The 15,578-nt window shown below is 35.5% G+C and overlaps 2 protein-coding genes across 6 annotated transcripts; both read left to right on the top strand.

Moving 5' to 3' along the window:
- The first annotated feature begins 519 nt into the window (after nt 1–519).
- LOC142530947 (putative inactive purple acid phosphatase 27) lies at nt 520–4,759 on the top strand. 2 transcript variants are annotated; one of them, XM_075636887.1, is made up of 13 exons: nt 521–998; nt 1,553–1,640; nt 2,090–2,356; nt 2,441–2,561; nt 2,692–2,806; nt 2,892–3,024; nt 3,097–3,284; nt 3,373–3,559; nt 3,638–3,705; nt 3,811–3,910; nt 3,984–4,172; nt 4,307–4,387; nt 4,488–4,759. In XM_075636887.1, the coding sequence occupies exons 1-13, from the start codon at nt 685–687 to the stop codon at nt 4,542–4,544; spliced, it is 1,908 nt and encodes a 635-aa protein (XP_075493002.1). In that variant the 5' UTR covers nt 521–684; the 3' UTR covers nt 4,545–4,759. The 2 variants fall into 2 exon arrangements, with proteins under 2 accessions (XP_075493003.1, XP_075493002.1); XM_075636888.1 differs by lacking the exon at nt 3,811–3,910 and having other exon boundaries at nt 520–998.
- A 92-nt stretch (nt 4,760–4,851) lies between these two features.
- LOC142530948 (pentatricopeptide repeat-containing protein At2g13420, mitochondrial-like) lies at nt 4,852–8,246 on the top strand. Of its 4 annotated transcripts, none has more exons than XM_075636891.1 (3): nt 4,852–6,660; nt 6,997–7,112; nt 7,527–8,246. In XM_075636891.1, exon 1 carries the CDS (start codon nt 4,914–4,916, stop codon nt 6,543–6,545), a length of 1,632 nt encoding a protein of 543 aa, XP_075493006.1. In that variant the 5' UTR covers nt 4,852–4,913; the 3' UTR covers nt 6,546–6,660; nt 6,997–7,112; nt 7,527–8,246. The 4 variants fall into 4 exon arrangements, with proteins under 4 accessions (XP_075493006.1, XP_075493007.1, XP_075493005.1 ...); XM_075636892.1 differs by lacking the exon at nt 6,997–7,112 and having other exon boundaries at nt 7,527–7,625; nt 7,764–8,245; XM_075636890.1 differs by lacking the exon at nt 6,997–7,112 and having other exon boundaries at nt 7,527–8,244.
- Nucleotides 8,247–15,578: the final 7,332 nt, after the last annotated feature.

Genomic DNA, 15,578 nt, shown 5'->3' on the forward strand with positions numbered 1-15,578 from the left:
TATCTTCCAAACATATTTAATAAAGTATTTTATTTAAGTTGGCTAGCTGCTGAAACAATATATATAGTAGTCACCTCTTTATAACAAATTTGATTTCTTCAATTCTTTGTTATAATTAATTAAATCAATATTTAATGACAACTGTTTACAATGAAAGTAAATAGACAAAACATAGAAGCGGGATAGTGAAAACCTCGATCAAATCAATGTCCATATATATATATATATATATATATATATATATATATATTACAAGTCTTAGTTCGTAAGTCACACAAACAATGTTTATGTAATAAATTTAGGATTACTTTAGTTAGTGTTGTCTGACAGCAATATAATAAGCATCTCATAAAAAACACAAACTAAATAACAGCAATTTAATTAGCCAACAAGAAAAATCATCAATATTTATATATATGCCTAGTGAATATTCCTGATCCGACACAGATAATATCTCCAACAATTGCATCGATTTTTCATTATTTAATTTTTAAATGAAATCTCGTGAAGTCAATCCTAGATAGCTAGGAAATACAATGCCGGTCTTGACTTTTAATCACTCTAGCTTTATCTCGTCTTGTTATTTCAAGTTCAAACTGAAACAAATGTTCTTTCCATTTCTTTTCTTTTCTTTTCTTTTCTTTTCTTTCTCTTAGTGTGTTGAATATATTTCATGTTAGAAACATGCAAACTCCTTATAGGGTTTCCATTATTCTCTTGGTTTTCGCCGTTGCAACCCTTTCTCATGCATTTCGTCTGCCCCCTCAACTAGTGGAATCCGCTGTCCAGCTGCGTAACCACACGGCTACAACGGAGCTTCGCTTGTTGAACAGAAGGAATTTGATCGATTGCCCCGACGTGAACCCGTATCTGCAAATCAATTCGAGCTCCGAAAATTCTACCCTTTCGGATGAAGAATATGTGACAGTAAATGTAACAGGAGTGTTGGTTCCTTCCGATGGAGATTGGGTGGCAATGATCTCTCCTTCTCATGCTAAGTATCATCCACGTTTCCTTTTATCCAGAATATTATCAGTCTACAGAATATTAATTATTATAATTATTTATTTATTTTATTGTTTTTTCACGTTCATGCTCAAATGCACGAGCCAACTTCTAAGAAATATAGTTCTTAATTTATACAAAATATCACGATCCTCTTTATTTGTTATTGGCAATATTCAGTCGAATACTAATGTATGTTTTTTTTTAATAAAAAAAATCAATTATATTACAATGAAACCACTGAAGATGATATATAACCTGATTATTAATTCTCATTAATTTTTTGTTATCTGTCTAAATCATACAGTCAACTAATCTAAAAGATATATATTATATCTATATCTATATATATTAGTAACAACATGTGATCTGTTTTTTTTTATCCCGAATTAATATAATAGCTAGGTTCACTATGGACTATTGAAAATTTTAATTATCGTACGTATTATATATATGCTAGGTGTTAATATTGACCTAGTTATGAATTAAATTTAAAATTACTCATCTTGAACACAAAGCTATATTTTTCTTTATTAATTATTTTCAGTGTGAGGACGTGTTTACAGAATGCGATCCTTTACGAGGAAACTGGGGACTTCAGCAATCTTCCTCTTCTATGCCACTATCCTGTTAAGGTATTAGTAATTTCCGAATATAAAAATATTTATGTTACAAAAACAAAATTTAAAATTTAATGAGATGATGAAATCTCTCTACCATGTGTTCTTAAGAACCACCAGAAAAACATTCATGACCTACCAAATTTTTAGTTGTGCATTAATTATGATTGTGTTGCTTAGCTTCTAATATTAAAATTATAAATGTTTTCTAAGCAGTCTACCTTATTTTGTAGAATTTTGGCAATGTTTTTTTTTTATAGATTACCCTTGATATACATACATATATAATGAAGAAAAATTTAAATCTAGTTCTACAAATACTACTTTAATTATGTTCATTAAAAATAGAATGAATAAAATATGTGACCATATTATAAGTTTAATATTAATTTTCTTAGAAAATTTTGATGTAAACAAGTAGAGTAGCCCAAAAGTCTAAAGAATTCATACATATATGCATGCAGGCTCAGTATGTGAGCAATGATCCAGATTACCTGAGCTGCAAGAAACAGGAGTGCAAGAAATACGTGGGCGGGGAATGCGTTTTGAGGACGTGCGGAGCAACCTTGACATTCCATGTCATCAATATCCGAACTGATATCGAGTTCGTGTTGTTTGGTGGTGGATTCAGCAGCCCCTGCATTCTGAAGAGATCCCGACCACTCAGCTTCTCCAACCCGAACACACCCTTGTACGGACACATATCAAGCACCGATTCAACCGGAACATCTGTACGTAGCTTGCTAGGTTTTAAAATTTTTATTTATTGTGGGTTTTATATGTAGCATGCGTGTGTGTGAACAATTTTGATGCAGATGAAATTAAGATGGGTGAGCGGCGATCAAAATCCGCAACAAGTTCAATATGGAGATGGAAAGACTAGTAGTACTGCAACCTCCACGGTTTCCACATTTACCCAAAATGACATGTGCTCAAGTAATTTACAATATATATGCATGGTTTAAGATTGAAAAAAATTATTACACATATATGATATATCTTGATTACATTCTGATGAAACTAATTATGGGAGTACTAATTGAAAACCTTAAAATTTCTTTGTAAGGTTCCCTGCTAGCAAGTCCTGCTAAGGATTTTGGATGGCATGACCCTGGATATATACATTCTGCTGTCATGTCCGGATTGAGTCCTTCCACGATTTTCTCCTACAAATATGGAAGGTAATTAGTTAGTTATGAAAATTATAATAAAAGGACGACGTAGAAAGACAATAAATAATTGATTTTGTTGCATGCTTGCATGCAGTGATTCAAGTGGATGGAGTGATGAAATTACATCAAGAACACCGGCCGCAGGAGGATCTGATGCGCTGACGTTTCTAGCGTATGGTGATATGGGCAAAGCACCTCTTGATTCTTCTGTGGAACACTACATACAGGTAACAATTTTTTTTTCATGGATTATAAGTTATACACTTGAACTTTTGATTAAATTTACAGATGATTAACAGCCAGGATCCAAATCGGTTGTGAATGCGATGACGGATGAAGTGTCTTCGGGAGCCGTCGACTCCATATTTCACATCGGGGACATAAGCTATGCCACGGGTTTTCTCGTAGAATGGGACTTTTTTCTGAATCTAATCACTCCGCTAGCGTCTAGAGTTTCTTACATGACTGCCATCGGAAACCATGAGAGGTATACACATTAACTAACAAATTAATTAACCCATATATATTTATGTATATCAATAAATATAATTAGTTGTTGCATGCGCGCGTGACAGGGATTATGTAGATTCAGGGTCTGTGTATGTGACTCCAGACTCGGGAGGTGAATGCGGGGTGGCCTATGAGAAGTATTTTCCGATGCCTACATCAGCTCAGGATAAGCCATGGTATTCGATCGAACAAGGCCCTCTTCATTTCACTATCATTTCCACCGAGCATGATTGGACTCCAAATTCACAACAGGTACCAATTACTTCAAATATTTTTGGTTTATACGTATATAGAAAAATCATGCATATGTTTGCGTTTGTAATGTTGCAGTATGAATGGATGAATGAGGACATGTCTGCTGTCGATCGATCCAGAACACCTTGGCTAATTTTCACAGGGTACTATAATGTCCACACACACACATATATATATATGTGTGTGTGTGTGTGTGTGTGTGTGAAATTGAATAAAGTTTGGTGAATTAACTTGATGAATAATTGTAGGCATAGACCAATGTATTCGTCCACGGATGGACTTGTTATTAGTCCAAGTGTCGACCAGGGATTCGTCGATGCAGTGGAACCACTACTAGTCGCAAATAAGGTGATAATAATTATATATAATATTAATATTTTAACAGATAAAAAGGAAGAATTAATTAACATTGAATACATAGGTTGATCTGGCACTGTTTGGACATGTTCACAACTATGAGAGAAGCTGTGGTGTATATAAGCAAGAATGCAAAGCGATGCCGAAGAAAGACAGCAATGGAATCGACACTTACGACAACACAAACTACAGTGCACCAGTTCATGCTGTCATTGGCATGGCTGGCTTTAACTTGGATGATTTCTCCACTAACGTACGTAAGCTAGCTAGCTGGAATATTAATTAGTTTGGTTGCTACTTGAAACCCAAAATTTAAATCTTCTACTCATGATTTCACATACATTATATATATATATATTAAATCTTTTCAATATCCAATGACATTAGGATAACGTTTGGAGCTTATCAAGGATTTCCCAGTTCGGGTACTTGAGAGTGAATGCATCAAAGCAACAGCTTAAAGTTGAGGTAATTATATGCATGTATAATTCATATTACATGCATTAGGTACGTACCTATATACTTTTTCTGGTATGTAACACATTTATTTATTGTATTATGCCTGCAGTTTGTGAATGCAGATTCAAGAAATGTGGAAGATAGCTTTCAATTCACCAAAAACTGATGAAAATTATCGCCCCAAGCTTTTATATATCAATAAAATGCAATTGTCATTGCTTTCATTTTCATTTGCGAGATTGTTTGGTGACTCTGATTAACTTAACCATTTTTTACTATCATATGCCAAACTAAATATATATTAATTAATTTTATTTTTGTGATTGATAAAGGAATCGAGTGCGTACTAATGTAATACGTCGGATTAAGCAAACAAACAAGTGAAGAAAATTTATCAAAACTTTTTTTTTTTTTTTTTTTTGAGAGGAACAAAAATAGAAATTTATAATGATTATTATTATAAATGGCGGCTTTGTCTTTTTATTTATTGTTTTTAAACGAAGAAGAAGAAGAATGAGAAGAAGAGCTTGGATAAATGGCGGCTTTGTCTAATTTCATCCGCCACCGATGTCCGCTGACAAAGGCCACCAATCCTTTCCAGCTCAAACACTTTTACTCCTTGTCGGATTCTGATCAATCAGAAGCAGCGCTGCTTTCCTCCACCGTCGGAAAGCCATCATTGCCGCCGCTCCAACACTCCCCGGAGGCTGACAATCTTTCCCACATCCTAATATGCCACCACAACCCCTTCCACCACATGGAATCCTCCCTTCAACTTCTCGGCATCTCACTTTCCACGCCCCTGATCCACCAGACTCTCCTCCGGTTGAATCACCATTCCAAGATTGCTCTCGCTTTTTTCAAATATTCTCAGTCCTACGATCCTTCCTCTTCTATGCTTCTTGACACTGCAGCTTACAACATTCTGATTGACATTTTGTCTAAAGTTCGCCAGTTTGATGTTGCCTGGCAGCTGATTCTGCAAATGGACAGTCAGAGCTTGAAAAATACTGATTCAAAGCCCGATTTCACTACTTTTTTTGTATTGATTAGACGCTTGATTTCTGCGGGCCTGACGAGAACTGCGGTCCGTGCGTTTTACGACATGAACATATTTCTGGGTGAGTTTTTCTTCCAGTCAAGATTTAGTTTTTGCTTTTGTTATCTCTTGGACACGCTTTGTAAGTATGGGTTCGTTAAGGTTGCGACGGAGGTGTTTAATAAAGAGAAATTCAGAGTGGAAGCTGACGCAAAGATTTATACTGTCTTGATATATGGGTGGTGTAAAGTTGGACGAACCGAGATGGCCCGGAGGTTTCTAGGAGAGATGCTGGAAAGGGAGATCGAGCCGAACGTCATTACCTACAATGTTGTATTGAATGGGATCTGTAGACACGCAATGTTGCATCCTGAATGGAAGTTTGAAACTGTGATAAGGGAAGCTCATAAGGTGTTTGATGAAATGCGTGAAAGGAAGTTAGAACCTGATGTGACAAGTTATTCAATATTGCTTCATGTGTATACCAGAGCTCATAAGCCTCACTTGTGTCTGGACAAGTTGAGAGTGATGAAAGAAACAGGGATTTACCCGAGCGTGGCTACCTATACTTCCGTCGTCAAGTGTCTTTGTTCTTGTGGGAGGATTGGGGATGCCGAAGAGTTATTGTGTGAGATGACACGACAAAAAGTTTTCCCCACTGCAGATACGTACAATTGCTTTTTTAAGGAGTACAAAGGGAGGAAAGATTTCGAGGGTGCTATGAAATTTTATAGGAAGATGAAGCAGGAGGATTCTTTGTGTTCACCTAATATACATACTTACAATATATTGTTGGGAATGTTTATGAAATTGGGTAAATTGGGGTGGGCTCGGGAGATTTGGGACGATATGAAGGTTAGTGGTATTGGACCAGATTTGGACTCTTATACGTCGTTGGTTCATGGATTGTGCGAGAAGAGGAAATGGAAAGAGGCATGTGAGTATTTCATGGAGATGATTGAGAAGGGATTTCTTCCACAGAAAGTTACATTTGAGATGTTATATCGAGGATTGATTCAAGCTGATATGTTGAGGACTTGGAGACGATTGAAGAAAAAGATAGACGAAGAATCGGTAACTTTTGGTTCCGAGTTTGAAGAATATCAGTTCAAGCCATACAAGAGATGATTGTTTTGTGGCATTTGTGAATTGTGAATCATGCAAGATTGTTGTCATGCGGTGGAATGAAATTTGGAACTTGCTTTGGATTTATGACTTGAAAAGCCAAAATACTGTTTAAATGGTTCGTTGTTTATGGATCCTGGTGATTAATTTGTTCTTCAACAAAAATATGCACCAATTGCTTGAGATTTCTAGGTATGAATAGCTCACGCATTTCACATAGTTTGCATATATGCATTTGAAGACATCCTGTGTATTTTTGATATTTTTGTTTAACTTTTTATTGTTTTGAAATGTTGTGACACTGATATAACTTTTAAGACCTGCAATTTTATGATAAATATGGTTGTAACAACGATTTACTATTAAATCCATTGTCATGCATGCTTTATGGTACTATAGAAAATGATTGAACCTACATATTTTTGGGATTCAAAAAGTTTTTAAATATTCACAGCGCACCATAATGGAACATAGGAACCAAGTAACGATATGGTAGGATCTTACGATCGGTTTCTCTCCTCCACCATTTGAAGAACAGAAAATACCAGTGACCTGAGAAGATGGGAACAGGTAAATAGGTAATGAATAATTTAATAGGATAGGTGGTACATTAATGGAGAAGGAATTGTCATAATTAATTTTTTTGCATATCTAATATAGATGTTTAACGAGTAAACAATCATCTTTCTTATGTTTTATAGCTGTACTAATGATGGAAGTATCAATACCAGTGCTTTAAATGAGGCAAATGAGTCCAAAATAATGATCGACAAAGCAATCTTGGCACATTCAAGTGGATTTTGTGTGGTTAATTTTATGTTAAACATCTTATATGAAGTTTTAATGTTGAAGTTAATTTATTTTGATTTGATAAAATTTGAAGATGCATGCTGTAGTTTAATTCGCTTTCCCTTCTTTTGGATCTTAGGCTGTTATGCTGTTGCTCTTTTATTATTTTTTGTTTTCTTATGGAGAAATTTTCAGGTCTTGCTAAGTCTAGTTTGACTTGTGAAGTGTTAAGATATTCTAGCGATCCGTGCAACAAAATAGTGGTGGCAGCCTTTGGCTCTTTAGCTGCCTCTGGTGATCTCCACCTGCCACATCCCTTGGACTGGAGACCCAACTTTGCTATCTTAAGCTAGAGTTTCTGTTAAAAAGTTGATCTTTGCCTTGACTTCATTTTATTCGGGCAACTAATTAATGGATTCTATATTGTTTCAGTCAGGTTAAAGCTGGGCAGAGCAGTGGATTGTCGCAGCAAGGTTTAGATGGATATGGATACAGAGAATTGCTGCCGTACTTTTGATTGAGGCAGCGGAATTGTGGTACCAAGCTCAGATGTAAACTGCTCACGCAAATCTTCAGCAACCATGTTGAATATTAAAGACAGATAAAGCCAACGTTTGATGAAAACAATGATAACTTTTATTATAGCAGAACATGGCTATAAATAGCCTTACAACAGGAAAATAAAAAATGTGGTACTGAGCAAACTTAGTAAACAATCCCTCCCTTGAACTTATTAGTTCAATATTGAAACAGAACATGTATCCAACTTCTCACGAATCCTTCGGAAGTCTTCTAATTTGAGGGGCTTAGTCATTGAGTCTGCAAGTTGATCCCTTGTGCCAATCCAGACCAATTGAACAACTCTTTCTTTTGTAAGATCCCCAAGGAAATGAAACCTTACTCGTAACACTGGTTTTTAGACAACTTTATAGTTGATGTGTTGTCACACATTAATACCATACCATCATCTTGCACATGACCAATTTCTTTTAGAATCTTCTCATCCAAATAACTTGGCAAGCACATACAGCAACAGCTACAAACTCAGCCTCAGTAGTTGATAGAGTAACAATGGGTTGCTTCCTTGAAGACCATGCTACGGCAATGGGGATTGTGTATTTTACTATTTTGTTCATAAACATTAAAATTCAGTTTAACAAAACAATATAATTATGGAACAATTAAAATATAATTTAATAAAAAAATTAACACATTTTTATTCAAAATATTAAACAAATTACACGAAACAACCGTTAATATTTTTTCGTGGGTCGTTCTGGAGTCTTTCCAATTTTTTTCCATTCTTGAAATCCATCACATTTCAGAAAAAACATCATTTTCTTCACTACCACGAAGCTTCATTTCCAAGTCGAGTGTGAAAGACTTCTATTTTGAACTATTGAGAGCGAGTGAAATGAAGTGGAAATTTTTCGAGATTGAGATAGAAGAGAAAACAGTGAGAGATTATGTATTGGTTTCAATTTATTGATCTTATTGCAATAAATTTTTATTTTGAAATTCGGTCATTCGATTCCCATATGTTATCGAAAATTTAGCAAGCACCAACTTTTTTGGGATTTCGGATCGTGTTTTGATGAATCTGGGTCGCGCTCGACCCAGACATATAAACTCGACCCAGTTTTTAACAGTTATATTAAAAACTGGGTCGTCTAGGACTTGCTCGACCCAGAACGAAACACGACCTAGTTTTAAAATCAATTTTAGTTGGGTCGAATCCCAAATAATCTTGGATGTACGACGATCCAAGATTTGTTCAAAGACAGTGCGATCCAAAGCCTGGAAGAGATAGTGTTTGATCCTGTGATCATTGATTCTAACCTCTGCTAGTTGCTTCTGCTGGGATTCAGTTAATTGAGCTCCTGGTTTAGGTTCGTTGAACCCTTTTTCCACCAAGATCCATAAATCCTTGGCTCTGAGCAAATTTTCCATCAGGCTCACTCCAATGATAATAATGACCATCAAAATGAGGAATTGTCGTCAAAGTCTTGTCGCCGCCCATTCTCTTTATGATCACTCAAAAAACTACTACACAACAGATAAAGCAACCTGGCTCTGATATCAATTGTTGAATATTAAAGACGGATAAAGCCAACATTTGGTGAAAACAATGATACCTTTTATTGCACCAGAACATGGCTATAAATAGCCTTACAACGGGAAAATAGAAAATGTGGTACTAAGCAAGCTTATTAAACAACTAGCAGAGAAAACAGTGGAAACAAACCCACCATTAAGAGTAGACCAACATCCCGTTTCCTGATGGCAACTGTTCTTGGTGTGTGACAAAGATGGATTTAATTTGGAATATACTCTATGGATAATATGTAAATCAGCGACTACCATAAGCATTTATTATTTATTAGATTTTCTATGAGTTTAGTTTTAACTTCGGTTCACTAGTTATGCGTGGTTTTTACAATCATGGTTACTGACTCACGGGGTTTTACAGACGAAAGGGGGCTGCTTGAATTTTATGTGTGGGGGCACACTGGTTTGGTTGTGTTGAATGTGGAAGAAGACAAGATGGCCGTGTAAATCTGTCTTGTTGGGTGTCGAAAGCCAATTTGCATTACACTTGCAATATGCAAAGCCACTGCAGCCAAATCTCTATGTAACACATATCAAACAAGGGATACCTCTTTGGTGAGCCAAAAATACCCTTGCAACATCTAAAATCGAATGATATCATATTTGTTTTTAACATCTACACAGAAAATATGGATAAGAAAGGCATGCCATCTCAAAACTCAGAGGGTTGTCAAACAAATATGATACCATTCGCCTGGATAGTATCAAGAATGATTCCAAGTCTTCCCTCGACACGTTCGTTCATTTTGAGCTCGTACGACATGGCAAACACATCAGCCTCCTTCGATCGCTCAGCAATCAGTTTGCTGATGACCCTGCAGACATCGTTGTCCGTTAGGGAACGCAACGTGTTCCTTAGATCCTTGGCGTTTGTGGTTGCAACCGATATCACTTTGCTAGTTCCTCGGTGCATCACTTTGGCATGGACAAAGCGTTTGGAAAAGAAGACGTTCAGCAAGAAGGGTCTCATGTACATATCTGTCCTTTGTTTCCATGATTTTCTGTTTGGTTTCTTGGCTGCTTCACCATGGGATCTCCTCGTCCAAGCTGCTTCAATAGCAAATCCATATATACAGAAAAAACAAAAACCTGAATCCAGTAAAATCAAACCTTAGAAATATTAAGAGTTGGAATGCGATAGATTTGATGTTTGGAAGAGAAAAGCACCATCAAAGAGAAGCGGGTCCTTGTCTTGTAGACCCGAAGAGGTCAGAGGAAAGAGGGAAAGAGATTGGTGCAGTAGAACTAGAAGGTGTTGAAGCCGCCATTTCCTTTTCTTTGTTCTTCTTCTTCGACTGAATTATGAATCACAGATGCCCACTTCTCTCCGTCACTCTTTGGGCTTTTGAATTTCAGGCCCATTTCATAAAAAGAAACAATAAAATAATTATATTTATTTTTAATTAATTGTTTTAAAAAAAATAGAAAATTATATGTTCCGAATTTATTTGAAGTGGGGAAAACATTTAAAATACTAGAATATTATTACATGGATAGTATTTAGATAAGCGTGAAGCGTGATATATGTTTTTTTTTAAAAAAAAAGATAAGCGTGATATATTTCACATGTATTATCAAACAGCAGTGTGATGATCGATAATATATTATATGATAACTCAATTTTGTGGTGAGCGTGACACGTGTTATTATATTATTTTTATAAATTTTAGAAAAGTTGAGGTGATATATAAACTTCCATTATATCCAAGTTTGGGTCTAATTTGTTTTAGTTTCCATCAATATTCAGGGTATGATCGGAAAAAAATGGATGTTTACTATGAGTATTAAAAAAATAAATATATGGTGATTTATGCAGTATAAATATTTTTCTCATGTTAAATGTTCAACTAACTGTTCATGTTAAGTTATCATCCACACCCAACGATCCCCACTATATAAAAATAATATGTTTTAAATGTATACACTATCTACTCAAATATATGAGTTTGAATTAAAAAAAAAAACACATACAAAATACCTCACTACTCTTGTAAGAAAAAAAAATTAGTTTAATCTCAATTGTTAAACGTGTTTTCTTTACAATTCTAAATAGACCTAAACATGACTACACATTCGAAAAAAACTGATTTTCCAACGAGAGTGAAAGTTCGGCAAGATTGTTTGAAGAAAGAATAAAATATTCGATAGAATTTGGTGGAATCAAAATCAAGGTATATATTTTTGGAATAAAGGAGTTGACAATCACATGCTATGGATACTCGACCTCAATGACATACTGCTCTATTGGCCTCATTTACGGCAACTTGAGACAATAATATGAAAATAAATAATAAATTGGACACCGAGATTTATATGAAAAACTCCCAAAAATTATTGGTAAAAACACAAGCAAGATGAAAAGAATTTCACTATAATATTTTATGGTGTAAAATCACTAACTATATTTCAAAAGAGAACATACACTCTCTTAATACATGAGAACAAACACCTCACAAATATTATTGAACTAAGCATTTAAATACTATAGGATGAAAGATAATTCAAAGAAATGATGATTTTTGGATTAGGGGAGGGAACTCTATAAAACCGCGTGAAACCGCGTATCGACGGTTTTCTTTCATCTGCGATTTTCCACAAAACATGCCCCACCCACCTCCATTAATTCATTTCTTGTGTGTGCTGTCATTCTTCGCCAACAAGCTAATGTCCTAATCAAAGGAGACAGCATATCACTACAGCTGGAGTAAGCCACCAATCCGCTGCGATTTTCCAAGGCCCTTCTCACATGAAATTTTTGTGCTTAGTTCGAGACTCGCATGAAATTTTTGTGCTTAGCAACATCATTATCATTCATCTCATTCCACTTTCATTATCCGCAATCTCCACCGGTCTATCTCCAATAGCCGCCAAGCAATTCTCCTTTCTTAAAACTGCTTGTATCTTTATTTTCCACAGCATAAAATTGCTTCCGTTGAACTTTGCTATCTCGTACCTGCCCGCCATTATGTCTACAATAATTTAGTAGAACGGACAAAATAATCCCGCTTTAAATAAAAAATCTCAAAAAATCTTTTTTGATGTGGAAGATCAGTCTAGGCTGCAACCACATAGCATACTTAGAATTTTAAGAAATTTTAAACCAAGGCTCTGATACCACTTGTTGGTCCCACGTGCGGAATTTGAGATAATAAAATCCGAAAATAAAGAATAAAATGGACACCGAGATTTACGTGGAAAACCCCTAAAAATTATTAGGGAAAAAAACCACGGACAAGATGAAAAGAATTCCACTATAATATTTTGTCCATACGTCCCTACCTCATTCAATGCTTTTCTCCATTATTGCCGACATCATGGTCTTGATATTGCAACCATTTATGTGTGTTTTCCAGGAAACTATGACCCGACTACAGCTGAAGTATTGAGCACCGCGAGACATTTAGTAGGCTTAAAGAAATATATTTTTCGAACTTTATTGTTGAATATGATCTACAGTTAGTCATTGATTCTTTAAAAACGTCTTCAGATGTTTCTACTCTTGGTTTGACTATACAAAGTTGTAGATTCTAACTTCAGAAATACACTCTTGTTTTTTTGTTTTTACTAATCGATCAAGAGCCAAACTGTAACGTCCCGAAAATTTTAAGATCCACGCGAACAACATGCTTGCAAGTTGTTAAATTTTTTAGGTATTTTAATTAAATGGTTTTAATTGAATGAGTTAAATATAGTGTGCATGTTAATATAGTGTGCATGTTTACACATTTAAAATGTATTTTTCTACATGATTTGCATAAAACTGTATATTTAAAGGTTGTTCGATATGCGATCGAGGAACAGAAATCGATGGCTGAAAAATAGATAATATTTTTATTAAATAATTTTTTTAATTTATTTAAAATAAGGTTGATGTTTTATGTTATATCTGAAAATAAGGAGTTTTGAGGTGATTTTATACGACGAGACGTAATTTTTATCGGTATTCGATTTTTAACAAAAATATGAACTTTCTGAGAACTCGGCTAATATTTTCACAACTTTTTCTAAATAAAATATTTTAAATATTTACTAAAGGGCTTAATGGGTCTAATATACCTTGATTAATGGGCATAAGCTTGTGCTTGAGTTTTAATTAAAATAAAAAGACATCAAACCTCACAATTACACACACAACTAATGCACACCACACACACAAATACAAAGACTCTTCTTGGCAGCCACCAACAGCACACCAAACATATTTTTGAAGAAGAAAAGCCTTGGAAATTGAAGGAAAAAATCAAAAAGCTTTCACCCCTTGTTTTACCGCCAACGTTCTTTGCATTGCAAGTCGTTTTTCTTGCGTAATATACGCAAATACACGCCATAATTCTTTTTTTTCTCATCTATCACACTCTAATATGTATTTGAGTATTATTTGCATGAAAAATAAGTATCCCTTTTTAATTATTTCGTTTTATGCATATACATGGGTTTAAGGTATGATTTTTTGTTCGAAAACTTGTTTTAAATTTGTGTGAAGGGACTGCCACGTTATAGCATTAAAGGGCCACGCTTTTGCATGAGTGTAAGGGTCTGTAGATGAAGGTACAAGGGCTGGACGTGAGGGCTTCATGGCTGCACGAAAATTTAATTACACCAAGGACTGGGGCTCGACCTTCTTTCATAAAGGAACACAACACTTAGCTACGGTTAGGGTCACATCCAGGAGACTTAAGGGGATGGTTTGAGGGCCTAAATACATCGACATAAGGGCTGGAGAGGGGAGGCGCCTAGGCTGCACGTATATGAGAGACCTAGTGGCTAAGGGGTCTTCACTTGGGGAGTTCTGGTGGGTTACGGGCTTCAGCTACGGTGGGGTGTGACTAGGAGACCCAAGGGCTACACGAGGGCCCTAAGTCGGCTGCATGATGGTCGGCTCGAGGGGCAAGGCTGATCGTGGGCCATGGGGAGAGCCGCGCTCATGCTAGTTCACGGGTTGAGGGGACAAGGTCTCTAGGGATTCTAGGGTCGGTCTAGTAAGGTCCTTAGGGTTCGATCAGGGTCCTATGTAGTTTAGCTTGGGTCTGGTCGGGGTGAACATGGGCTGGAGCCGTGGATTGCATGGGTAGGGAATTAGGGTTTCTCTAAAATAGAGGGCAGAAAGTTCAGTAGGTGTTCTAGCGTGTTCAAGGGTATGGTCTAGTTAGGTGTTATGAAGCTTGAGTTAAAGTTTGGTTAAGTCTCAAGTCCATACAAGTCAAAACCGGGATGTACTTCTAAGTTTAAAAACGAATCGAGGAATCTATCGAAAAGCTAAGTTTTAGGCCTAAGGAATATTTATGGGAGTGTTTTAGGGTTATATGTTAAATTTGGAATGATTTGGGACGTCGTTTCTAGGTTTAAGGATAAATACGAAAAGTTATGGTTCTAGGGGTAAAACAGTCATTTTACACATAGAAAATAGTATACGTCATGGCAGTGCCCTGAATGCTGCAAAATATGTTAATATGATTATTTTAAATGTTATGAAATTTTATGATGAAACGTTAATGCTAAAAGATATGTTGAATGTTGGTTTAAAATAAAAATGATTATTTTATGCATGAATTTTATAAAGTGATGAAAATATGAAATGTTGATGGAAGTGACGTAACTGTGACTAATACAAATATGATGAAATGTTAATACGTAAGGCCAAGACTCAGTTGACGGGTGAGAGTATCGCTGATGTTCCAGCCGCCCATTATTGTTGTTACATGTAGATGGATCCATCGACCCCTAATACAAATACGAAAATCACAATTAACGATCTGAATTCAACGAAAAATAATATGTATATGTTTATGATGATATGAAAATGTTTAAGTGTATGCATGATTATGAGTTGTTATTTTAAGTATAAGTATTTTCACTGTTGCATGTGATCTGTATACTTATTATTTGCTATTAAGAATATGATGTGTTGAGTCTTTAGACTAACTAGGTGTGATTGATGCAAGTGAGCATAATGTTGATGTTAATGAGGGACTTGATTGTTGATCTTGCTGGACTGAAGGTGCACATAACCCGAGGATCAACGCTAGTTTTTCTGCACTTATGATTTAAAAGTTTGTGTTAATGATTTTTACGACTTTTATTATGCTTTTGAGTGGTTTTTGAGAATTGTTAGTTTTAGCTTAATTGCTAAGTTAGGAT

This window comes from Primulina tabacum, chromosome 17 (assembly GCF_025594145.1).
Source record: "Primulina tabacum isolate GXHZ01 chromosome 17, ASM2559414v2, whole genome shotgun sequence".
Taxonomy (NCBI): Eukaryota; Viridiplantae; Streptophyta; class Magnoliopsida; order Lamiales; family Gesneriaceae; genus Primulina; species Primulina tabacum.